Here is a 27,330-nt window from a genome sequence, read left to right on the forward strand (position 1 = left end):
AGCTAATAGAAATTATTAAGAGAATAACTTTTTTAAATGGACAATAGACTGAAATCTACATTTCACCAAAAGCCATTCAGATGATACCAACAAACATAATGACATTATCCAACTAGATCTAAAACTACACATTAACTCCAGATTGCTAATCTTTCTAGAGTTGGCAAATACGTGAGTCACCAGGAACTCAAGCACTGCTGGTGGGAATGTAAGGGGTAAGAAGGGCTCAGCTGTAAAAGCTGAAGTTATTTTTCTGCTTTAACAAACATTTCCATTCTTAAGTATGTATCCAACTGATAAACAATAAATGTACATTTCGTATATACTAGGCAACATATGCAAAAATGTGAGTAGCGTTTTTCATAATGGATAAAAACTTTGAAACAGTGTTCATAGTAGCACAGTGAACATGAAACTGTGACTAAATACACATGGATTGGTCTCACAAGAATAAACTTTAGCAAGAGAAGCCAGTCCCTAAAGAAATACATATTGTGTGTGTGATTTGTTTATTTAAAATTCAAAAATGTAATAAAAATAAACTCTGATGTGTGGGGATGCATGTTTAGGCAGTAAAACAAGGAAAAGTAGTTATTATAAACTACAGGATAATGGGGGCTGGGAGGTAGTACTGTTTTGGAAGAAAACTTCAAATAGGGCTCTTGGAGACTGTCAGTGTTCTTTTTCTTGACCTGGTGCTATGCCTGGTGGTGTGCATGTGAGTTTGTTTTGTCATAATTCATTGAGCTAAAACTAAAATCGTTAAACACAAAATAAAAAGAAGCGATAGAGCAAAATAATAAAATTCTATGTGCCCTAGAGCTTTACTCCAATGTTTCTTAAAAAGTGAAAGATCTAGGGGCGCCGGGGTGGCTCAGCCGGTTGGGCGTCCAACTTCGGCTTAGGTCATGATCTCGCGCAGTTCGTGTGTTTGAGCCCCACGTCGGGCTCTGTGCTGACAGCTCAGGGCCTGGAGCCTGCTTCGGATTCTGTGTCTCCCTCTGTCTTCTGCTCCTCCCTAGCTCATGCTCTGTCTCTCTCTGTCTGAAAAATAAAAGGCTTTGGTTAAAAAAATAAATAAATAAAAGATCTAAAGCAAATATGGAAAAATACTAAGATTTAACAAAGTTGGGTGATAAATACTTAAATGTGCACCATATTATTTTATATGCTGTAAGGAATGAAATGGAGTTTAGCCAATTATTTTTTTTAATGTTTATTTATTTTTGACAGAGAGAGACAGAGCATGAACTGGGGAGGGGCAGAGAGAGAGGGAGCCACAGAATCCAAAGCAGGCTCCAGGCTCTGTGCTGTCAGCACACAGCCCGACACAGGGCTCAAACTCACAGACTGCAATATCATTACCTGAGCCGAAGTCAGATGCTCAACTGACTGAGCCACCCAGGCACCCCTTAGCCAATTATTTTTTTAAGATGGCATGTCTTTGGGCCGATGTTGTCCAAAATCAAAATGTTAATAAGTCTCACTAAGGCCAATTTAAGCAAATGTCTTTCCATTTACTATTCTGATGTTTCTTGTGAAATCAAAGAAGAAGGATCTACTCCATGGAATATTTTCCAGACTTTCTTGACCACGGGCACTATTTTGGGTTTGTTATTTGTTTTCATGATAATCATTAGTTTGAGAAATGACACCTCCCAATGGAATAAGAGAAATTGAAGACAGTGAATAAAAAATTAAACTTTCATCTAGGGGAGGTGCTCTCTTTCTGTCCACTGTACTCATTGAGTTATTTAAGTACCTCGAGTATCACTGTCAGTGTGTATTATCAAGACAGGTTAAATTGCAAAGTCTTTTGCCTGATTCATGATTGTAAGAAACGTGTAGACCTATGGCACTTGTCCTGGATCATCAGTGTTGGTCATTCCAAATAATAGAATCTGGTTATGGTTATCTACCCAGTCATACAGTATAGCCATGAGTAGTAAGAGTGTGGAGTAGTGGGAATAATAGCAGTATTTTTTTTGCGGAATATGCTAACCTGTTATGTCTGACTCATTTGATCTTCACAACCATTCTGTCATCCTTCTTCACTAATTCCTCTGAAAGTTAGGAAATTGCCTAAGTAGGGCTTTTATTCTTCTAAAGATTTCGAGTATTAAATGGTAGAATCTTAAACAATGGACTAGATCAGTGGTCCTCAACCAGGGGTGGTTTTGTTCTTCAGGGGACGTTGGACAATACCTAGAGACATTTTTGGTGATGGCTGCTGGCATCTTAGTAGGCAAAGGCTCAGCGTGCCTAACCATCTTACAGTGCACAAGACAGCCCTCACAACAAAGAATTATCCTACCCTCAATGTCATGAGGGCCAAGGTTGGGAAACCTGGCCCGGATTTTTGAGATTTTAAGATTTAAGAGAATACTTGTTCTCAGTTTTGAGCAGTTTTTAAAACTTTTTTCCGGCCTCCATGTCATTTACGTGGATCACACACCTCCATGTAAAATGTTACTTTGTAGTACTTATGTAGGTGAGGGCTAGAGAAGGCAGTTCTGTTGTGTCAGTTTTCCATGATGCCCTAAAGGATAGGCTTTTAAGCAAGAAATTCTTTCGATTGACAGAGGAAATTGATGTAATAGTTTTGATTTTCCCAAGTTACTCTGTAAATGCCACCTTTATTATTTCCACAGACACAGTTATACATGTACACAGCTGCCTGCTCCTCACAGCTGTATTAAGTGAAACCTCTGGCACATCAGGCTTAAGGGCATCATAAGAGATGGGAAACGGTGCCTGTGCAGTTTGCCGCTGCTTTCACTAGTTCAACCAGGAATGACTGAGAGACCCACAGAACGCCCTTTACAAACTACACAGCATTTAACTAGAATTCAGTACTTCTTTTAGGAGGAGGACCGTTCAGAATGGCAAATGGAGAAGAGTCGATAAGAGAAAACATCCTCTATCTAAATCTGGAGTTAAATAAAAATTTTAGTTGGATTGTTGGTAATTTTAAATGCCTGTGTTTTTCTTTTAATCATAATTCAAATCAAATCCACATCTCAAAAACCCCATTAGCATTTAAACTCCTAAGGAGAGGTACTTTTTCTGGGTTTTTTGTTGCTGTTTTTTTTTTTTTTGTTTTTTCACTGCTAAATTCCCAGTGTCTAGAATGGTTCCTGGCCACATCATAGACTCTCAGACATATGTTGGGAATAAGTGGGTAAATGCATGAATGAAAGAATAACAACTTGAATTTATTATATGCCCAACGTCTGTATTGTTTCTTTTTTTACCTTTTATCTTTGCTCCGGCAGGCATGTATACCTCAGCTATAAAGGTAGGCACTGAGGGCAGATTTTTGAGCATTCCGTGTCCTGTTATGCCATTGGCAGAAGTTTCATGTTGCCACTGCCCAAGTGCTTTAAAGCAAGACATGCAAAGAATGGCAGGATTGAGTATAGGAAGAGTCACTAAGAGAATAAAGGAGACACACTTAAATCTCATCAGAAATAATGCCTGGAAGTACAGACATGAGAAGTCAGCCGTGGGCAACAGCAAGTGGCTAGAGTCAACTGGAGGAGGAGGGACGTGCAGCTCGCCTGATAACAGATGAAAAACGCTTTAAAGAAACGTTGAGGAGAAATGACTTACCCTTTCAGAACTCTTTTGAATCTTTTGGGCATCTCTCACCGCTATATACCTCTTCAGATGTATCTAACCAGCGACACAGTTTGATAGATTTGTTTGTAGTATTTTTGGAGTATGTATTTCGTTCAGTTTCTTTTTTTTAAATTTTTTTTTTCAACATTTTTTATTTATTTTTGGGACAGAGAGAGACAGAGCATGAACGGGGGAGGGGCAGAGAGAGAGGGAGACACAGAATCGGAAACAGGCTCCAGGCTCCGAGCCATCAGCCCGGAGCCTGACGCGGGGCTCGAACTCACGGACCGCGAGATCGTGACCTGGCTGAAGTCGGACGCTTAACCGACTGCGCCACCCAGGCGCCCCTCGTTCAGTTTCAATAGGTGATTTACTAAGGTCAGGAGATAACTACTGATGGAGGATACTATGTCACCGTGGACTCATGAGTGAGAGTTGGGACAATTGGTTGGTTACTGTTCCCTTCACATTTTAGAGCTAACATAGCGGTGCCACTACATTAGTCATTTCAAATATTTTACCTCAAACCAGGACACGCTTTTAGAGCAAAATGACCCCTAGGCCATGGTAAGCATTGCTGGGACTGGTCCTTTCATTTTCTCGTCTTCCATTTGACTACTGTAATTAACACACAGCTGGCAGCCATTGCTGACTCTCAAGGAGTTTGATCCTTTCAGGGATAAGAAGTATCTCCCCTCAACACTAGCAAATCTTTCAGCAGCAGTACAGGTCCTGTTGCTTGACAAAAATGGCTACCTGATGCTGGCAACATTCGTAACCAAGATTGCTGGGTGACCGGTACGTGGACAGGTCTCCTCCCAATCTTACTGAAATATTCCCTCTGACTCCCTTACTCCCTGAGCAACTTCCTCAAGCAACTCATTTAAAATACATTATCTTAGTTTTGATCATGGACTCCTGCTTAATGAAAATGATAGTTATCTAAAGAGATCTTTTTCTCACTGTTGTACATCACCTTTGATTTTTGCTATTATCCATAATCACACTTGCAGACGTCTGCCTTGTCTATTGTTAAAGACTGTTCGTGTCCCACACCCCTAGATCATATGTTCAAGTCCTCACCCTGTCTGATGGTACTAGTAGGTGGGGCCTTTGGAAGGTAATCAGGTGTAGATGAGGTCATAAGGGTGGAGCCTCCATGGTGAGATTAGTGCCTTTATAGGGAGAGGAAGAGATACTAGAGGTTCCTGTGTCCACCACTTGAGGATGTATGAGAAAGCAGCTGTCTGTAAACCAGGAAAAGGGTGTTCGCTAAGAACTGAATCTACTGGCACGTTAGTCTTAGTCTTCCAAACTCCAGAACTGTGAGAAATAAATGTTGTTTAAGCCCCCATTCTATGGTATTATAGCAGCCCCAGCAGACCGAGACATTCACTCTTCCTGTCTATTCTAACTAAACAATTTCATTGGGTCTTCTGACCAGTCAGTGTCCAGCAGACAACAAGGCTGACTTAATAATGTCATCACCCTGTTGAATTTATCATCTCAAGAACAAAAAAAGTTACCATGCATCACCAGCCATTCTCAGAGAACATGTTCTCATTAGCCTATTTCCATTTTTCCACCCTGTTAATAACCATCCCTGAGGACATTAAAAGCATGTTCCCAAACAAGTCTTCAGAGGGTAGTATAGCTAGGCATTCATCCACTTGAAGATAAATGTACTTGTCGATCTGTGGCCATTCATTCCACTGATTGTTTGGTGTCAGTATCTTCATTTGACAGTATCTAAAACACTTCGGCATAATCATGCTTTTTAGGACCTATACATGTGAAATCTCTCATTGTCATCATTTGCGGATAGCAGATGGTCATTTCTCTTGCTGTTTGTGGTTTTCTCCCTAATTACTTGGTGAGCTAACTTTGTTTATATACTTTCTTTGATATCTGCATTACTATAATTTAGATTACCCTGAATTTTTAATCATGAACATGTGAAATGCAGCTCCAAGTGTATAAATATAGCTATATTAGTTTATTAGACTCTTGATGATGTGCCAGCCACTATCATTTGCATTACTTAAACTGCCCTCATGTAATTTCCAGTAAGATGTTATCATCCCCATTTAGAAAGAAATAGATGTTTGGTAAAGCTAAGTAATAACTTAGCCAAAGTCACCCGGCAGAGCTGGAGTTAAGACGGTCTCCAAAGTACCTGTTTCAACAGCTATTTTATAATGTCCCTCAATCTGCAGTCATTGGAATGCCTCCTTTGCAGTGGAAGGGATTGAAGCTTAATGTTCAGTGTTTCAAATATCCCATCCTCTGTGACTTACATAGTGCTTCCACTAAACCCACTTCATTAGATGTTCAAAGCTGTCCTCTGGGTTAGACACAGGTATTGTGTTTCCCTTGTTCTGGAGGATGAAACTGAAACTTGGGTTGAAAGAATTGCCTTTAGGAGTGGCTCAGTCAGTTAGGTGTCTGGCTCTTGATTTCGGCTCAGGTCATGATCTTACAGTTTGTGGGGTCAGGCTTGTCAGCACGTGGTTTGCTTGGGATCCTCTCTCTCCCTCTCTCTCCCCTGCCCACCCCACCCCCCCAAATAAACATTTTTAAGAAAAGAATTGCTTTTGTTTAAGTATATATATCTTCTGATCCTTTTTTTAAAGTTGGGGGGGGGGGGGCTGGACAGGGGAGGGGCAGAGAGAGAGCGAGGAAGAGAGAATCCCAAGCAGGCTCCGCACCAGCAGACACAGGGCTAGAACCCACAAACCGTAAGATCATGACCTGAGCCGAAATCAAGAGCCGGACACCTAACTGACTGAGCCACCCAGGCTCCCCTCTCTTTTGTTCTTTAACCCAAAACTTTGAATAGCCTTCCTTATGGAAAAGGTCTAAAAGGTTTAGCTTTTTAAACACTTTTTGTATAGGGAAACTCTCCCTTGCCTTTTGCCATTTCTACTTGTTTCCTGTAAACCAAACTGTCACAAGTTTTATTTATTTAATCTTTTTGATTCATTTTCATTCTGGTCCCTCTCACCGTGAGACAGTGGCTTAGAGTTTCATACTGTTGTCCACATTCTCTTCATATTCTGCATGGTACAATCTGTAATATAAGAAATATCTCTTTAGAGCTGATAGATTGTGGCCCAGGTGATATTTGTCTTACCAGTTATGCCTGTAGTATTAACATAGATGATGCTGGTAAACATCCCAAGAAGCTGGATAGATCTGGCTGGTTTTCTGTGTTTCAACAAAACAGCAAGTTGGAAATACCTGCCGGTTTTTTCTTCTGCTGATTTTTTAAAGTTTTAGTTTGTTCTGGAACCTGATATCATGTTGTTGTTCTATTATATACTACCTTGCTTGTGGATGTGCTTTTTGGTTCTCTTTCGTAGTGCATTGTTGTATATTCTAAATAGAGTCCACTTTTGGTTTTTGCTTTGGAAAACCTTAGTTTTCATGTAGCATTTTTCTTTTCTTTCTTTTTTGTTTTTAAACTTAGTCTTTTTTTTTAAGTTTATTTTATTTTTGAGAGAGAGAGAGAGACAGAAACAGAGACAGAGCGGGGGAAGGGCAGAGAGAGCGGGAGACACAGAACCCAAAGCAGGCTCCAGGCTCTGAGCTGTCCGTGAAATCATGACCTGAGCTAAAGTCAGACACTTAACCAGCTTGAGGCACCCAGGCACCCCAGCACCCCAGCATTTCTTTTCTTGAAGGCTGATTAAATGCCTGCCTTCACATGCAATTGTTGAGTAGGCCTGCCTGAAATGATCTGTAGTCATTTGCATTTTTATGGCCTGAATTTGGAGTTAAGGACATCTTAACTTTTTTTTTTTTTTTTTTTTTTAATGTGTGTCAAAAAAAAAATTTTTTTTTTGGTGATCTTACCCTCTTCCTGAGTTAATATTTCCTGCTGGCAGGGGGCAGGGAAGGTGTAATGAAACACTTGCTCTCTTGGTTGGTTAGAACCGGACTTGTTGGGGTGCCTGTCTGACTCAGTAGAGTGTGCGACTCTTGATCTTGGGCTTGTGAGTTTGAGCCCTACGTCGGGTATAGAGATTACCTTAAAATAAAATCCTAAAAAGAAGACTGGTCTGTTAAATGGTCTTTTATGTGTCATAGGGAATCTCTCGGAGAGTGTCCGTCAGTTCTAGCACAGACCCAGTATAGCATGATAGTACTCACTTCTCAAGGAGTTTCTCTAGCCATTCAGCCTGAATAAGCAGCCGTCCCAAGTCCATTGTGGTTGGTAACAGTAACTTGTTTGTGAGTATAAATACAGGACGTTCTGTTTTTTACCAGGTTCTCCCATTAAACTTAGGGCAAAGACCATGCATTTCAGAATTTTGGGACCCACTTTGTGATTCCAGAAAAATCATTTTGCCATGTTACACAGTAGCTGTTCAGAATGACACTCTGGGGCATTTCACCTATAAAATGGTATATTTTAGTCAGTCATTGCACCAATCCACTTTCTTCTAAGAACAGCTCTGCGTTTGGTTACAAATAACCTTTAAGATACCAGCTATTGCTGTTACTAGAAAGCAGTTATGAGACTTGAATGGAAACCTTGTACACATCCTGCCTCCAGGGTTCTACCCTGTCCAGTCTGGGTCTTCCTGTGTGTCAAAGAGTGTTTCTAAGGTGGCCATTTTTTAGATTGAACCTTTGGAAAACTAGTATTTTCTTTTGGCACCTAAAAAGTAATCAGTAAACATAGTGTATTGATAGTACAGGTAAGTACCAGCATCACAGTTAGGACTTTCCCCTGAAGACGAGGTATCTCAAAAATCCTGAAAGTGGTCCCCCTCTTCTGCTTTTTTTCTAGAATAAGGACCCTACCCACAACAGTTTTCCTATAGCCGTGAAATTGTCCCCTGCTTTATGTCATTTCTGTTTGTCCCTTTAAACCTTTAAACTTAACTACCGTGGTAATAGAAAAACAAAAATAATAACCCTGTAGAGTTACAAAGGTCTAGGTAAGGGTGGAGTCATAGTTGTTACAATATTACATGGATATCAAAGTCAACTAGAGGCAAACCAGCCATAAAAGGTACAGTACACTTATATGAGAGGAATGTATATTTTTTCTGTATAAAATTTAAGACATGTTACCATTAAACACAAACTGCCTGAAGCTAAATCGTGTACCTCTTTTAGAAGCTTTCCTGTAGTTCAGTCAGCATTATTTTCTATAAAATAGATATTTTGAGAAAATTATTGAATGTCTTAAGTAATCTTGATGTTTTTGCATTTTCCTGTATGGATGCAGCTGAAAGTACCCATGGCAGACAAACCTGGTAACACAGTGAATTTCCGGAAGCTGCTCCTGAACCGTTGCCAGAAAGAGTTTGAAAAAGATAAAGCAGATGATGATGTCTTTGAAAAGAAGCAGAAAGAACTCGAGGCTGCCAGTGCTGTGAGTATTTTCACAGGAAAGCAGTGTGCTTATGCTTCTGAGTGTTACCAAACAGAATTTTCATGAAACCGGCTACATTTCCCTGCTATGTCAGTAGATGCCTGACATGGCCTTTTTTTCATGTGGAGATACAGTATTGAAGTTCAGGGGAATGCTTTATTCTTTTTCGTGCTGCATGGTTGAGCAGCTAAACCTTCCCAGACAGGAATTCAGAGCCTGGATCCCAGAGAGGTCACTGAGTTCCAGAAATCTCCTGAAATGGATGCAAATTTTGGGGGGTAGTTTAGTTTTCTGAGGAATAGAACAGGTCTAAAGTTGCTTTCAGATTCTCACAGGGTATCCCTGACCCCACAAAGGATAAGACCATGAGTCAGAGTGTGTGTGTTCCTGTCCTCTCTTGTGCCGTACAGTTGTCATCCAAGCTTCTATTGTCATTCCTTACACAACAGCCAGAGGAGAGGACGAGGCTTCATGACGAACTAGAAGAAGCTAAGGACAAAGCCCGGCGCAGATCCATTGGTAACATCAAGTTTATTGGAGAGCTCTTTAAACTCAAGATGCTGACTGAAGCTATCATGCATGACTGTGTGGTGAAGCTGCTGAAGAACCACGACGAGGAGTCCCTAGAGTGCCTCTGCCGCCTGCTCACCACCATAGGCAAAGACCTGGACTTTGAGAAAGCGAAGGTAAAAGCCCACAGTCTCCGAAGCATCCAGTGGGGCCTCGGTTGGGACTGTCAACAAAAGTGCTCCATCTTGCCCCAGTGGTCTGGACTGCTGCTTTTTCTCCTTTTGCCCTTCGCACTGTCAGTGTGTGGCCCTCGAGCTCCTTACCACTTTTCCATCACAGGCAGAAGTGAAGAGGGTCCCAGATTAGATGAAGGCCAGTTTGGGAATTGTTCAGATTATTTGTCCCTTGTCCATTTTCTGCATGACCATTTCACAGGCCATTTTTCTGTATAACAAATTGTGGGCAGAAATAAGAGGAGAATAGCTGCTGTGGGCTGGGCTGGGATGGAGGGTGCTACTGAGGTGACGAGCCAGTAGTTTTCTTTCTTCCTTCCTTCCTTTCTCTCTCTCTCTTTCTTTCCTTCCTGCTTGCTTGCTTTCTCTTTCTTTCTTTCTTTTTTTCTTCCTTTCTTTCTTTCTTTTTCTTTCTTTCTTTCTTTCTTTCTTTCTTTCTTTCTTTCTTTCTCAGTTTGTTTATTTTGAGAGAGAGAGAGAGAGAACCAGTGGAGGAGATGAACAGAGAGAGGGGGACAGAAGATCTGAAACAGGCTCTGCGCTGACAGCAGTGAGCCTGACGCGTGGCTCAAACTCAGGAACCATGAGATCATGACCTGAGCCAAGGTTGGACACTTAACTGACTGAGCCACCCAGGCGCCCCGGAACTAGTAGTTTTCTTACATTTATGCTCTAATTAGCAACAAAGCTATCTAACCATAATAAAAGAAACCGTTAAAAATATTATGGTTCAAGGGGCGCCTGGGTGGCTCAGTCGGTTAAGTGTCTGACTTCAACTCAGGTCACGATCTCGCGGTCCGTGAGTTCGAGCCCCGCGTCGGGCTCTGGGCTGACGGCTCGGAGCCTAGAACCTGCTTCCGATTCTGTGTCTCCCTCTCTCTCAGCCCCTCCCCCGTTCATGCTCTGCCTCTCTCTGTCTCAAAAATAAATAAACGTTAAAAAAATATATCTATATTATGGTTCAAACATAACATGGTGCCTTCCACATAAGGGGTAGGAAAATTAGAAATGTTTGCTATAAATAATGTCAGAAATGTTTTGTAACCTCTGAAGCAGCTGGGATTATGTTTGTTTGTGACAGGAAATCCCAAATATCAGTGGTTTATGCAAGATTGAGGTTTATTTCTCACTCACATAAAGTTCAGAGGTAAGAAGTCTGAGGTAGGTCTGGTGGCTCAGAGATGATAAATAATCCAGTTCGTCCAGCTTAAAGTTCTGTCATCCCTAATGTATGGCCCTTGTCCTTATCTTTCTCAGCAGAGAAGGTTGGAAATGGGCAAAGGCTACAGCCACCTCTCTCTTTTAAAGAAGATTCAGGGGCTGCCTGCAGTATAATGCTTCGATTTATATTCTGTTTACCTGTAATCCGTTACAGGACTACAGCCAGCTGCTCAGAATGTGTAACCTTTATTTTGGATGCTTAATTAAAATTTGTACCACATTACCTTTTGTCTATAAGTTGTGTCCTTAGGCCATTTAAAAATTCTGTATGGTAAAATTACACTTGAATTCCTCACTCAGGAATACTAAATGGTTTTACCCCTTGCAGCCACGTATGGACCAGTATTTTAATCAGATGGAGAAAATTGTGAAAGAAAGAAAAACCTCATCTAGGATTCGATTCATGCTTCAGGATGTGATAGACCTAAGGCTGGTAAGTAAGAAAATATAAGCGAGCTACTCCAGTCTCTTTTAAGGAATTGGGTTGGAGAGTGTGTCCTAGTATTTACATAGGTAAAAACTTAATGCTGCAGGAGAGGCTCCCAGAACCTGAGCTGACACACTTCCCTGACATAGCTGTGTGAAAGGACACGAAGCATATATACTTGCCTGTTACATTTCTTCCCTCTAAGCTAATATCAAACCACATTGCTGTTTTTAAATCCGCTACTCTGAATTCAAACTGGTCAATTAAATTTAGTCTTAGGCTACTAAATATTCAGGAGTCCTCATCTTCAACATGATTCCATTTCATTTCCCTGAGCCTTACATTTCTATTCTCTAAAATGGGGATGTTGCCTCCATTGCACACGTGTGGTACAGATTCAGTGAGGTGATCGTGTCAAGTGCCCGGCTCATAGAAGATGTTGCTGTTTGTTCTCTGTTGTTTTTCCTGTGTATCCCCTTGTGCTCCTGCCGCTTCTCATTTCTCATAACAGGTGCAGTGTTTACCACTACCACCTCTTCTGTCTCTTTCTTATTTTAACTCCTGCAGGGAATATACTGCAGCTGACCCTAAACTAGAGAATGTGAATGCAGGTCCTATCCGTTCCCTGCCCTGTACTCAGACCAGATAGCATTGATGATGGTTCTTTATCTTGCTAAGGTTAAATGTGACCTCACGGTCCTTCTTATTACTGAAGCCACTACGAGCCGATCAGAATTTTGTGCCTATTTGCCATCCTCCCTTCTAGCACACGTAAACAAACGTAAATAAATATAAAAGACTTCTCCACCCATGCCTTCTACTACTTGTACTTCTATCAGTTGTCGGGATTATGGTGGGAAGGAAAGGGAGAAGTGTGATTGTATGGAGCAACGTGTCCTAAATAGGATCAAAGGCCAGAGAGATGGCACTTTTGTAGGATATCAGAACGATGAAAAATGCTAGTCGTCTTTGATTTAGAACCCCCATGGAATGTGATACGAACTAAGTACCAATAATTCAGATTAAGTCAAGGCCAGAGAGTCCTGAGCTTTCTTGATTCCTCTTCTGGTTCCTCTTTACAAATACACAAGATGATTTTTTTGTAGTTAATTAATTTATTTTGAGATAGAGACAGCACAAGTCAGGGAGGGGCAGAGTGAGACAGGGAGGGAGGGAGAAAGAGAGGGAGAGAGAGAATGAGAATCCCAAGCAGGCTTTGTGCTGCCAGCACAGAGCCTGACATGGGGCTTGAATTCATGAAACTGAGATTATGACCTGAGCCAAAATAAAAGTCAGACACTTTAACCAAATGAGCCAACCAGGCACCCCACAAGATGATTTTTAAAAAATACATTTGGGGGTGGGGCGCCTGGGTGGCTCAGTCGATTGAGCATCCGACTTTGGCTCAGGTCGTGATCTCACGGTCTGTGAGTTCGAGCCCCGCGTCGGGCTCTGTGCTGACAGCTCAGAGCCTGGAGCCTGCTTCTGATTCTGTGACTCCCTCTCTCTCTGACTCTCCCCCCCCATTCATGTTCTGTCTCTCTCTGTCTCAAAAATAAATAAACGTTAAAAAAATTTAAAAAAAAATACATTTGGAGGGTGCCTGGGTGGCTCAATCGGTTAAGCATCCGACTTTGGCTCAGGTCGTGATCTCCCGGTCTGTGAGTTTGAGCCCCGCATCAGGCTCTGTGCTTGACAGCTCAGAGCTTGGATCCTACTTCAGATTCTGTGTCTTCCTCTCTCTGTCCCTCCTCTGCTCACACTCTGAATCAGTCAGCCTCTCTCTCTCTCTCTCTCTCTCTCTCAAAAATAAATAAACATCTAAAAATATTTTTAAAAAAATACATTTGGGCCAGTCTTTCCCTCTAGCTTTTTATTCATTGGCTTTTGGAATACTCAGTATACAGTAGTTAAGGTTTATTGAGACAAACTTAATTCTTTATATCTAATCTCAGACTGCACGCAGTGCCATCTGTAAAACAGATGAAAAATGGTTGTAGTACAGATTTTTAAATGTATTTTACACTTTTCCAGCAGTGAGAAGTATAAAAAATTGTTACGTTCATGTTTTGTTTTCTGGTTGATAATGTTATTTTCTCCTTTTATAGTGCAACTGGGTATCTCGAAGAGCAGATCAAGGGCCTAAGACTATCGAACAGATTCACAAAGAGGCTAAAATAGAAGAACAAGAAGAGCAAAGGAAGGTCCAGCAGCTCATGACCAAAGAGAAGAGACGAACAGGTAAGGGGTGGAGTCCACTGGGATGTTAGGGAAACTTGGGAGACTGAGGGACAGATGTTTAAGAATTCTATATTCAGGTTTGAAGTGACATCAGAAAGAATAAACTGAACAATAGAGTGGTAATTGGTAAGTGAAGCAGTTTCTCCAAGAAGGCAGGACAAAGCATGGTTTCTTGGACTACTTTAACTTCAGTAATCAACAGGACTTTCTTGAGCATCTTCTCTGTGCTCAGTATTGGTGAGGGCTATAAGAAAAAGTAGAAAAATGTAGTTTCTTTTCTCTGAAAGCTTACGGTTTATCCAGGAAGGCAAACTAATAACAGGCACATTTGTCAAGCAAGTAGGAGATATTATCAAGTATGAAATGTATTCTCAATGAATATTGTTAACATTCAGAGGAGGAGAAGAAAGATAGGAAGCTGGAAGAGATCTTTATTTGAGGAAGGCATCTTTGAACTGGGTCCTGGTGGATGGTAAATATTTGGGAAGGAAAGGAATAATCTTAGTCATGAAAGTAAAATAAACATATATTGTGAAGAGGCATAAACAAACCCGACTGAAGCAAAATTTAAGTGTTCGGAATCAGTGGGAAATGTTTGGAAGAATGGAGCCAGATTAAGAACTGATGTCTTTGACCTTAAAGTCCCATTGTAAGGTTTTGAAGAAAGGGGTAATGTCATGCTAGATGTACGTAAATAAAAGAAGTCTATTGCTTTTAACACGATGAGTCAAAGGGGAACACTGAACTCAGAAATGTCGCTCCTGCTGAAATCCTGGTAATAATAATTACTAAAAGGAAGAAATAGGAAAAAAATATGAAAGGTGAAATGGAAGACATTTTACACCCGAGAAAGTAGAAAATCCATTGACTGAGTTTAAGAACATGGAAGAGGAAACCTTTTTCAGAAGGGAAATGATCAGTGTTTATTTTGAGATGGCAGGAGGGTATCCGAGTAAGAATGCTTATCTGTCCAGTCTGCTGTTCAGTGAGCCGGAAGTTGCTGGATGATGTAGAAGTATTGTGGTCGAGAGCCTACTAGACTCTGGAGCCAGCTGTCTGGGTTTGCATTTCAGCTCCCCTACATCCTAGCCACATGACCTTGCACAAGTCCCTTACTTAATGTGTAAAACGGATCTAATAGTGGTTGCTAGGATTTGTGTGAGGGTGGCAAGACGTGTTGTGTGTCAAGGGTTCAGCTTAGCAACTGGTGCACACACCGTAGGGCTCATATTGAACATACGAGAGATGAATCCTCCAGGAAAGAAAGTGTACTTTTAAGTTCCATGGGACACCATGCTTCCTCACCTTCCTCACCCTAGTACATAGCACAGTGCCTTTCACGTAATGACTCTTATTTATTATTGAACTAGTTAGAGAACCCAGTCCATGGAAGATGTCTACAGAGGACCAAAGGAAGAAGAGGACTCTTGGGAAATTGACAGATAAAGAACAACTGCAGAGGAAGGAGCACTAGGGTATAAGAAACAAACAAGAAACAAGTTTGTTCATGCTCAGTAACATCAGATAGCACAGAGACAATCAAGTATGTGAGGATCAGAAAAGCTTTTAGGTAGACAATTGGGTGGTCTTTCTTTCAACACGTATAAGTGCCCATTGCTTAACAGGAGAGACAAAGTAAACTCCCTTCCTTCGTGCAGCTTACATCATACCCGAGAGACAGAAAATAAATACTCAAATAAAATATGTAATTTTGTCCGATCACTTTTTCTAGAGAAAAAGATAAAGCAGAGAGGGAGAAAGCGGGTGATGCCAGGCTTGGTGGGTAAAGGTGCAATTTTATTTATTTTTTTTTTTAAATGTTTATTTTTGACAGCATGTGAATGGGGGAGGGGCAGAGAGAGAGGGATACAGAGGGTCCACAGCAGGCTGTGCACCCTCAGCACAGAGCCGGACATGGGGCCCAAACTCAACGAACCATGAGATCATGACCTCAGCCACGGATGCTTAACCAACTGAGCCGCTCAGGCACCTGAGGTGTAATTCTAAATAGGGTGGTTTGGGAGCCTGCTAAGTTAGTGTTTGAGCAGAGACCAGAAGCAAGTATGAGGGAATGAAACCGTGGGCACATCTGGGGGAAGGTTTGTAGGCAAAGGGAATTGTAAGTAAAAGGCCCTTGAAATAGCATTTTCAGGGATCAGCAAGGAGGCCAGTGTGGCTTGAGCAGAGGGAGAGAGTAGTGGAGGATGGGGCCTGAGAGGCAGGAGTCCAGATTAATCAGAGTTTGGAGTCCATTTATGAGTAATTTGGGATTTTATCTGAGTGAGATGAAGAGAGGTAACAGAAGTGTTTTAAGCAGAGAAGTGATACGACCTGACTTGTACTTTATTTGGCTCTTGCTGGCCGCTATGATGCAAACAGTTGAGGGTGAAAGCAGTGAAGCTAGTGAAGACGGTTTTATACTAATCGAGGAAATGTTGCTGGCGAAAACCAAAGTGGTAGTGTTGGTAGCAATAAGAAGAGCTAGATGCTGAGTATGTTGAACCGACAAGACTTACAGACAGATTGGGTGCCAAGTGTGAGAGAAACAGGAGTCAGGGGTTTCTGCCTGAACAGTTGATAGGTTGGAGAAGCAGGTTGGAGGGCGGGGGTGGTGATCCAAGTATTCTGTGTCGTTTAACACCATCAAGTGAAATAAACCTTCTAATAAATAATTTCCATCTGAAGTGTTAGCTAACTATGAACATTAGATCTGGCCCTCCTTTGTCTATCACCAAATCTCTATTCATGTTATCCGTTAATTTCCTCTCGGTGGGGCATGTTCTACAGTATTTCTATCCGATATGTTCATGTTGTAGGCATTAAAAAGACTGTCAGCAGTGCTTTAACAGTTTCTTTTGTCTTTTTCCTTGATTTTGATTGGAGCTGCTGAGTTGAAAATACTGCTCACTCTTTCATTGTCAAACTGACTTGAGTTTGTGGGAAACTGACTCACCCTGTTCTCCCTGCAGGTGTCCAGAGAGTGGATGAAGGTGGATGGAACACTGTACAGGGGGCCAAGAATAGTCGGGTACTAGACCCCTCAAAATTCCTTAAAATCACTAAGGTGAGTATGACATTTATGACGCAACTTAACATCGACCTGAGAATGGGACTCTCAAAATTATTTCTTGCTTATGTAAAATAACTACATTGCAGAGTTTATGGGGGAGTGGTTTTTTTTTAAAGTAGATGCTTTGCTATATGACAGTATTTATCAGTGTATTCTTACGTACTTGTCCTGATGTTAGTCCTTTTTATTTCTTGGAGGGCTTACTAAGGGGGAAGAAACTAGTTTAATTCCTAAAGTTATCAGATGCTTAGTATAAGAGAGATGATAATAAAGATACTTCAGAAGCTGTAGTCCCTTATGATCTTTTATACAATGTATCCTTAGCCCTAGGGAAGAAGCATCTACCTGTTTAAGCCTAACTTGAAAGGAATTAACAGTTTGCCATACTCAAGGCCTAAAATAAATCAAGAGGACCCACTGCTAGAAATCATCCTGTGATAAAGATTTAATACATTCTGCTTTCCTGTCCCTTGAGAATCCATGGGTGGTAAGAGGAAAGGGTTTCTCCTGGCAGATGTTTTCAGCAGAAGTTGATCACCCTAAGTAGGGTGAAGAACTTGGAGAACATAGAGGAAGTGGCATTATCTTTTGTAAAAGGGGAAACTTCTACAGCCCAGTAGATTTATAAATCATTTACAAGTCTAATTTGAACCTTCCTTGTGGAATACACTTTCCATAGTTCTGAAAATTGGCAACCTGATGGTAAGATACCAAAGACAATCTAAAGCTAACATGAAAACATCAAATGAAAGAAGATAACTGACAGAAAGAAAAAGAGTTTGAGAAAATTGGAAGAAGATGGGCTGTCATTTGCGTCTTCATGTCAAAGTATTGCTTCAGCATAGAACATTTGCTGTCTAGATCTCTTTTGATTTTAATTAGCTAGGATCCTATTCTCTTAGGATTCTGGTACATTCTTCTAGTTGTTTATGTCTCAGGGCAGGAATTCCATCACTGAATACAGCTTGATTCCCATCCGCTTCTTACGAGAGATGGTTTTAGCCAAAATCTTACACGTTTAGAGAATTCCTCCAGCGTCAGCCCCAACATCTTTGAAAATTATATCAATATTGAATAACGGTGTTTGTGTTTTTAAATACTAATACTGTTTCCACGCATGGATACTATAAAAAGAATAGTGCTGATATTAACCTACAACATTATTTCCTGAATATTTTGGAAGATTTTAAGTTGTTGTTTTAATAAATTTTGTGTATATTCAGACAGTTATCCTACAAGTACTGTACTTAAATATCATAGAAAATGTTCAAAACCATTCAACAAATGCATTGTTAACTGGGAGAGATTTGTGTGAAAGCATGTCATAGAGCTAGGCAGTGCTGTTAGAGTGTATTAACACTTCTGTTACAAAGAGCTACATTGTACCTTACTGTGGTATATGTTTTCTTACTAGTATTACATTGTAATTCTATCCACTTGTGCTAATGTTGTGTTCCCTGTAGAGCTGGACATCGTTATTAACTTCCCATCTAATACTATGTTCGCTTTTTTCTTATCCCCCCCCCCCCCGCCCCTGTATTGAATGCTGCCACTCCACTTCTCCATCCTTAGCCCCCACCTATATCTGGCTTTGCTAAAATGTGAAATCTTTGTGCCTTCTGACCTGTTTTCTGACAATAATGTGAAGAAATTAAGGAGTTAATTTTGTAGTCTACACAATTTGTATATTCCTTTACTTCTTTTTTAAATCACTGGGCATTACTGGACAGGAGGAATGATTGGAAACTGCTTACATTTAGTCAAACGGCACACCATCTGAAGGCATTCTCCAGACCAGGGGTTCTAAACTACTCTGTGGAAGCTGGTTTCCAAGCAGGTTGTACAGGGAGCACCACTTGAATGTGGACGGCTCCAGTTTATATTTCTTAAATTGGCATTCCAAGCACTGTTTTGTTGCTAAAGTTGGTTTTCACTGTACTGAAGGAAAAAGAAGATACAACATTCTAGAATGTTTCCTATAATTGGCTTGTGGTCACTTACATTACAGCCCACAATTGATGAGAAAATTCAGCTGGTACCTAAAGCACAGCTGGGCAGTTGGGGAAAGGGCAGCAGTGGTGGAGCAAAGGCAAGCGAGACCGGTAAGTGTGACGTGTCCCTTCTCGGGAACCTGGATGTGGTCTAGTAGTCACCGTATAGTGCATTCCCACAGTCGTTTAATAATGGTTTTAGGAAAAGATCTATAGACAAAGCATGCCCAAACTTACTGGTGTCCCTCGCAATATGGATCTTCAGGTATTTTAAATATTTAGAGTTCTTTGAGTTCAATTAGGCTATTTAAGACTTTAACCTCCTAGGTACCTTTGTTGTTGTTGTTCATAAATTCAATATAATTAGAGAATTACTGGGATCGCAAATGAAGAGGGAAACTCATTCTTCTGAGAAGAATTGGATAAGAGAGTTGTAAAAGAATTAGATTGAAATATTTTTCAAAATCTTTATCAAAAGTCAGACTTTCAGAGATTTGACCTTAGGACTCAAATGTTTAGACCATCACAAACACATCCTTTTTTTTCTTTTTTTTTTTTTTAATGTTTGTTTATTTTTGAGAGTGAAAGAAGAGACAGAGTGCAAGCAGGGGAAGGGCACAGAGAGGGGGAAGCACAGAATTTGCAGCAGGCTCCAGGCTCTGAGCTGTCAGCAAGGACCCCGACGCGGGGCTCAAACGCATGAACTGGGAGATCATGACCTAAGATGAAGTCAGACACTTAACCACCCAGGCACCCCCACAGACACATCTTTTTAAAGCTGATGAAGTCCGGTAGAAAGTATAAAACATTAACGTTTTATAAACGTTAGAAGAATAAAACTTCTACATTAACTTCCTTTCCATATTTCCCTTCTACTAAGTAATTTTGACCTCTGATTTTTTAATTTTTATTTCTTTATCAAGTTTATTTATTTATTTTGAGAGAGAGAGAGAGAGAGCCGGGGAGGGACAGAGAGAAAACCCCAAGCAGGCTCCGCACTGTCAGCACAGAGCTCAGTGTGGTGTTCAGTCCCACAAACCCTGAGATTATGACCTGAGCTGAAATCAAAAGTCAGACGCTTAACCGACTGAGCCATCCAGGCGCACCTTTATTAGTTAGCTTTTTTTTAAGTGCAATATTTTGTTTTGTTTTGTTTTGTTTTGTTTTGTTTTGTTTTTGCTTGCCTCCCTCCTTCCCTGTCTACCACTCCCACCCCCTTCCCTATCTAGGATAATTTAATTATGTTTTTAAAGCAGCAAATGGTTATAATGAACAAAGGTTTCAAAAAAAAATTTTTTTTGCAGACAAATTCCTTCTAACATTATACTCCTAAGAGTATAATTTGTGGAGGAGATTGGCATCACCTTGTTAAACTTGTTAGAAATACCTAGTCTCAAATAACACCCCCCCTTTCCTCCCTAGAGAGCCAGATGAATTAAAAGCTACATTGTAGTCATGTGATTTGTATTTTTTCCCCCCTCAATCCTCAACACCTATAGATGCCTTACGGTCAAGTGCTTCCAGTTTAAACAGATTCTCTGCTTTGCAACCTCCAGCACCCTCAGGGTCTACATCGTCTACGCCTTTAGAGTTTGATTCCCGACGGACCTTAACCAGGTATGGAGCCCACTCTCCATGTTAACTGAAGACTGACCTACTTGTGGATGTCTGTTCTCTCTCTCTCCTTCTCGCATTCTCTCTCTCTATTATTCTCTTTTTCTCTTTCACACACTCACACACACGCCCATATAAATTGTGATGGTCATCTCTGTGCATGGATTCCTTTTATCCCTAAGGTTGATTTTGTTTTTCTATTCCTTCTTTGATCTTCACGTTCTGTAATTTCCAAGATAAGAACATAATTGGGTGGTAGATTTGGGATGGGGTGGAAAGGAAGGGCAAGTTACCTGGCAAGTTTATAATAGTTTGTTTCTTTTTTTAAGAATTTTTTTTTAATGTTTATTTTTGAGACAGAGCACAAGCAGGGGAGGGCAGAGAGAGACAGAGACGCAGAATCTGAAGCAGGCTCCAGGCTCCAAGCCATCAGCACAGAGCCCAACAAGGGGCTCAAACTCAAACTGTGAGATCGTGACCTGAGCCAAAGTCGGACACTCAACTGACTGAGCCACCCAGGCGCCCCAGTATAATAGTTTGCTTCTTAAGAAAGTCAGACCCACCCAAACGCCCCTGGAGGCTGGTGGAGGGCTCGCTAAACTAATGCGTCAGGATGTTCTGGATTAACCTAACACTCCGAAGCATGTGAATTAAAGAGCATGACAGCCTACCCATATGTTTCTCTGTCATACCGTTCTTCAAGTTCTGTTTCAGGCTGTTCTTTGTTTCTCACTATTCTCTGTATTGTACTGTCTTTCTACCTTCTTTTTTGTAGGACTGATACAGTCAGGTGTTCTGTTGGTTGGTTTATAGGGAATGAAAACCTGTAGTATAATGACCAAGAACAAAATTTTTAGTTTTCATTTTCTTAAGATTTTATTTTTAATCTCTACACCCAGTGTGGGACTCGACCTTACAACCTTGAGATCAAGAGTCACATGCTTTACTGACTGAGCCAGCCAGGCACTCCTCAAAATTTTTGACATAAGCACTTTTAGAGCTGAAGTTGCTTTAAACTCTCAAACTTTCCTTTTTTGTTACTGTAGTCAATTTGGCCAGGTAGACTTTCTAACTATGTTGCTGTTCTCTTGGCTTCTACAGTAAAATATGCTTAGCACAGTTCAGCTTTTAGTGATGGCTCAGCTTGTCGTGAAGCAGCATTTGTGCTATTGATGGCTCTTTGCTCTGCCATAGATTTCCCCTGATGGCTCTGCTTTTTGAGTACTTGTGTATGTTCTTTCAGAGGTTAGACCACTGTCATGCCTCTAGTCCTTTCTCCTCTCTTCCTTTTCATCTGCTGCTCCTGGCCTGCTATGGACCAAGGAACTACCTGCCCAACTGGTGGGAACTGTCTGAAAAGAAGCCTAGGGAGATAGGAAGATTCTCTCTTAAAGAAAGTATGTGACTTTGGCCACTCAAAAACTACTTCTGCTACGTGGTTCTCAAAATATTTTACTTATGTTTGAAGTTTCTGAATAAATACTGTATCATTGTCTAATTTCTAAGATAGTGATACCATGTCCGTTAGGTATTCTTTGTCCCTTTTGCTCTTTTAGCTCATACATTCGTCACTGTCGTCTTTATTAAAAGATTTAAAGAACTAAAATAAGGATTTGCCATTGCATTTTAAAACCTTAAGTGGTATCCCTTCAACATTCGTGAGAAAAGCTAAAACATACTTACCATTCTCTGAAAGCACCGATTTTACTTGTTTACATAATTATAGTTTGATGTAGAATTGGCGCCTCACATGCCTGAAGTCATGTGTGAAAAATTACATACCTGCAGGAAATCTTAATGTTATTTTATGATTTGAATGCATAGTGGATGGGGTGATCTTCTGAAGAAGTATGTTTTGTGTTTTAAGTCGTGGAAGCGTGGGCAGGGAGAAGAATGACAAGCCCCTGCCGTCTGCAGCAGCTCGTCCCAATACTTTCCTGAGAGGCGGCAGCAGCAAAGACCTGTTGGACAATCAGTCTCAAGAAGAGCAACGCAGGGAGATGCTAGAGACCGTGAAGCAGCTTACGGGAGGCATGGACGTGGAGAGGAGCAGCGCTGAGGCTGACCGAAACAAGGGCCGGGAGTCAGGTGAGTGACTTGGTACACACAGAAGGAAGATTCGGGCCTTAACTGTGGAATGAAAAGTGCGGAGGAGATTTTGCCCCTGTGTAGGTTTCAGAATCATTACATGGTAATAACATACCAGTATCTTAAAACGTAAAGAGCATCTTCATGGTTTTGTAACATAGGTTTCGTTTCCCAGGTTGTCCCTCTGTTCGTCAATTTGCAAGTTTCCCCCATTCTCTATTAAATGTGATGGTGATGAGGGTCTCTTGCTGTATATTAAGCAATCTGAATTTCTTAGCAGATTCGCACAGTAACCCCTTCCTGTGCATTAGAGCGCATGGGCTTTGTAGAGCCCTCAAATGTATGAAAATTCTGACATCCAAAGCAAACCAAAGAGAAAATATCAGGTTGTCTTTTGTTACCTTCATCTTGGTAGCATCTGTGGTCTTGGTACATGTGTAGCTTGTATATGATTAGAGGACCAACTCAGATAATGCTCTAAAAATTACCTCGTTTACATAACCTGTCTGCGTTTCTGTTTCTTCCTGTGTTATATGGGGATAGTAAATGTGCCCACCCTGTAGAGTTATCATGAAGATTAAATGAGAAGTCTATACGGGTAAATACTTACAACTTTATCTGATAAATACAGATTTTTCAAAAAGTACTAGAGGTCCTGAGGGTAAAGATGATGAGAACAATGAGAAATAGTTTAAAGATAATTTTCAGCATCTTGAAAATACTAATCCTGAGGTAATACTGGTTGTTTATAACATCTTGATAGCTTTCAGATTTCTTTCACTATTTAAATTGTGTCTCCTCCTCTAAATGGATTCAGAGGCAAATTGAAATGTCTTCTCCCAACTGATAGACCAGAATTTTTGACTTCAGGGACATGTGGCTTTCTGATCTGTGGTAGCTATTTGGGGAACATAACGAGATAGTGTATGAAAATATCTTGTGAGTAGTGAATAATGTGACACAGCTGCCCTATGCATTTTTATCGTCTGGGTCATTCATTTATTCACCACATGCACACTGAACACCTGGTGACTTGTGGGCATTGGGTCTCTGCTTTCAGCCTTTAGTCTGCTGGGTCCAGAGGACTCCTATGACATAATTCCACAAAAGGTATTGTATATAAGTACAAACTGAGAAAAATGCCACGGAGGAAAGGAGCAGAGTTCTAAGAGGGTACTTAACAAAGGAACTATCTGGAATTGATACAGAGGGATATCAGGGAAGGCTTCCTCGGGTCTGATGAACCAGTAGGAGTTGAAATAGACTTATAGGAAGGGATGGGTATGGAGCAGAGAGAAAGAGCACTCCGGCCAGAAGGAGCATCATGACATGTTCAAGCAACTGCCAAAGGCCCGTGTGGTTGGAGCTCTGTGTGTGATTGTACAAGCTTCACGTGCTGTTCATCACTGAAGCAGTGGAGAAGAATCAAAATGCAGAAAGGGACAAAAAAGCTCTAATTACAAAAGTTTACCGTACCCCTCTATTCTTTTCATTGTGGAATATGAAGTTACTGAGTGCCTATCTATTCTAAAAATAAATATTTCTCTTTTCTGCTTTTAGGTGTCTTGCTTTGTCAGATTTGTATCTATTTTAATGCTTTTATGGAAAAGTTGGTATAACAACAAATAAATATTGTCAACCATAATCCCCCATTTTAATTACAATTTTTGTCTGTTTTACTTCCTCACTTTTTTTAACCTCATTAGTAGTGAAGCCAGAAATTCCAGCAACAGCAGCCCCTGACAAGCCTGCGTTGTCAGAATTGGAGATGGAGAGGAAGTCTAAATCTATCATTGATGAGTTTCTACACATTAATGATTTTAAGGTAAATGAAGTTTCAGAAAAAGAAAGCAACAACACAAAGCCCCATGGCAGAGAGATACAGTAACTTGGCTCTGGTCTAAAGCACTTGTCACTAAGACTTGGAGTAATCCAGGTCCCATGCAGTTCGGTTTGCACAACTCGGATGTGCTCTTGCCAGCTTCTGTCTTTTAAATTGACGATGGAGTTCACAAGATCACATGGCAGGAAGGGGGAATGGCTACCAGTCCATCCCCACAGTAGAAAAAAACCGCATTGACTTTGATGTTCATGAGCAAAAACCCACACATTATCATTTTTAGGCATTCTTATCTAGCTGTACATTACCTGTTATGATCTTCACAGTCCTTTTATGGTCATTCTTGTATTAACTTTAAACTATGGCTAACGTTACTTTTTATTTCATAAGTGGAAACCTGAGGCACCAAGGAGTAATCGCACTGCCAGGGCCAGACGGCCTAAGTGAAACATTCAAGACACAGCTTTGAATTTGCTGTTCTTTAACCCCAACTTTCTCTTTGATCTTCATTTTAAGATGGTAGTGAATAAAATAGACATCATGCCTGACTTCATGAGCCCTAGAGTCTAGTGGCAGAGACAGGTCATAAAGAGTTGACTCAAAAATAGGTATTTAAATTATAGTTATTGTAAATGCCAATAGACCTCTAGGATCTTAGGAGAGATCATATAATAGGACCTAGCTTAGGGATCTGGAGTCAGCAGAGTCTTAATCTGTTAAATTATTTGTCAGCTACATTAACTACTTTTGCTTTAACATTATATTAATTCTCTCAAGCTTACTTGTTCTCTTGGCAGTGTAGTCATTATTTGCTTTCTGTACATAACAGTCACCGTGATTAACTGTAGCCCAGCTTTCTAAAACCTTCAAGCCTTTAAAAAATCGTCTAAAATTCAGAAGAAGTACTAAGAGGTTTTGATGATGAGCCAGTTAGTTGGAGAGGAAATATCAAGTCAATGAGCAACAAATACTTTGAAAGGAGAAAAGTATCACTCTGAGGAATGGGAGCCATAGGGGGGAAAAGACCTAAGTTCAACGGGAGGACTCTCTGAAAGATCTTAGCCCTAGGCCTGGCCTGTAGTATGGAAGAAACAGAGTCAGTTATGACTCAGGAATTTCAGTGTACTGGGTCCAAGGCGCATCTGCTGCAGAATGATGATAAGAAGCAGGTGACATTGTCAGACATAGTGAGGGCTCCCTGTGTGCTAGGTGCCATTAGTTCATTTAATCCTCATAACGCCCTCTTGATTTTAATATTATTGTAATAGCTATTTTTATAGATAATGAAACTGAGATGCAAAGATGTTAAATAACTTGATCTGAGTCATGCTTCTGATAAGTGGCCAACTCAGGATTTAAAATTAGGCTTCTAAGGGTGCCCGGCTTGCTACGTCAGTAGAGCACATAACTTATGACCTCAGGGTTGTATGTGTGAGCCCCACATTGGGTATAGAGATTACTTAAAGAGAAAATCTTTAAAAAAAAAAAAAAAAACAACAACAACAATAAAAGTAAAATTAGGCTTCTAGCTTCAGAGCAGAGACTGTAATTTTATCTTATTACCTTTAAGGTTATTAGTGTGTTATGCTAAAGGCTTACAGAGCTCATCCTAAAGGAAAGGTTTTTCTAGCATTTTAGTAGGTGTTATTATTAAAAATAATACAAATTAATATGTACTGAGCTTTTGTGTTTGGCAGTGTGCGAAGTCCCTTTTTATGTTCATTCCTCAAGTAACCTTATGACGGAAGTCAAGCCTGAGGGATTGTTACACTCCTGAATTCACATAGTAGCAAGTGGCAGGGCCAGGATTCAAACTTACATTTGTCCGATTCCACACCCTATGGTTTTTAGCCTCTGTGGTATATAGTTATTGAGTACCTAAAATGTGCCAGCCACAATTTAGGAAACACTGCCTGGACATTGGATATGCTGTAGTGTATATAGTGAGCAACATAGTCTATTTCTATGGGGCATTTGTGGAGCCTGTGTTCTAGTGGGAGATACAAAACTGCCCTAAAGATAGGTAATAAATAAACAACAAATACAAAAAGAAAAATAATGTCTCAGTGCAGAGAAGTAAAACTAGGTGATATGATAGCCGGTGACTGGGCAGTCACAGACTGTAGGAGGTGTCCATTCACCTGAATACTCAATGAAATAAGAATCAACACGAGAAAATCAGGGAGAAGAGCAAGATGATGAATTGCTGTGACATTGAAAGCAGCATAATATAGTTCGTTGATAGCACATGCAGATTCAGTGAATAAATTCCCCTTGTAAGACACTTGATCACTTCAGGTTAAATACTGAAGATATATGCATTCATTTCCATGCTCTCCTGAAAAAGCTTTATAATGATGATGGTCTTTAAAATGAGGTAAAAATTCACAGGGATAAAGAGTAGAGGGAATAGACCGCACCAACACTCTGGAAGTTAGAAACTAGAAGGATGGGTGGTCATTTATTTAGCAAACTACGAATGCACATAAGGTGCAGATGGGACTGAAAACAGAAGGACCGATTGGTTTAAAAGTGTATATAAGACGGTTTTAAAAGACAACTGGGCCAAATGTTTCCAAAACTGTGAATGTTCTAAAAAGATGAAGAGAAAGGACTGATATGGATTAAAGGAGTTTAAAAAGACATCATGCATCCTGACATGTGACGTCAGGTTTTCAGCTGGGTCCTAAACAACAACAAAAAACTATATTTTGGACATTTGGGGACAGTTGTGGAAATTTCAAATATGTACTGTTTATCAGATAATATTTTTATTGACATTGTGTTGTTATTAAGTTTTTTACGTATCTATGAAGAAAACTAACAATTGATGAATCTAAACTGAAGTGAAGTTACATACGTGTACATTGTACTATTCAATGTCTCTGTAGTTTGAAAGTTTTTCAGATAAAAAGTTCATGTGGGGGGGGCATTAAATAAAATAGCAGAGGAGAAATAAAGCAGCAGTGAGAAACCTACGTGTGCTCTAGTCCCTTCTTCATTCAAGCAGCTGCTCTTCTCACATGCATCTTCCCTCTCAGAAGAGCTGCTCTCTTCAGAGGTTGAACCAAAGGATTTTGGATTCAGA

The 27,330-nt window shown here is 40.5% G+C and overlaps 1 protein-coding gene across 18 annotated transcripts in view; it reads left to right on the forward strand.

Annotated features, from left to right (window-relative positions):
• EIF4G3 (eukaryotic translation initiation factor 4 gamma 3) overlaps positions 1 to 27,330 on the forward strand; it is a 316,517-nt gene that overhangs the window by 258,478 nt on the left and 30,709 nt on the right. For 16 of the 18 annotated variants that reach the window (XM_049617900.1, XM_049617884.1, XM_049617889.1 and 13 more), the window contains 9 exons: positions 8,861 to 9,007; positions 9,457 to 9,693; positions 11,300 to 11,404; positions 13,507 to 13,639; positions 16,609 to 16,703; positions 18,718 to 18,811; positions 20,200 to 20,317; positions 22,182 to 22,402; positions 24,109 to 24,227. In XM_049617900.1, the coding sequence (XP_049473857.1) occupies positions 8,861 to 9,007; positions 9,457 to 9,693; positions 11,300 to 11,404; positions 13,507 to 13,639; positions 16,609 to 16,703; positions 18,718 to 18,811; positions 20,200 to 20,317; positions 22,182 to 22,402; positions 24,109 to 24,227 (1,269 nt within the window). The remainder of the gene's footprint in view (positions 1 to 8,860; positions 9,008 to 9,456; positions 9,694 to 11,299; positions 11,405 to 13,506; positions 13,640 to 16,608; positions 16,704 to 18,717; positions 18,812 to 20,199; positions 20,318 to 22,181; positions 22,403 to 24,108; positions 24,228 to 27,330) is intronic. The other 2 variants (XM_049617888.1, XM_049617895.1) reach the window with 1 other exon arrangement.

This window comes from Panthera uncia (assembly GCF_023721935.1).
Source record: "Panthera uncia isolate 11264 chromosome C1 unlocalized genomic scaffold, Puncia_PCG_1.0 HiC_scaffold_4, whole genome shotgun sequence".
NCBI classification, from domain to species: Eukaryota; Metazoa; Chordata; class Mammalia; order Carnivora; family Felidae; genus Panthera; species Panthera uncia.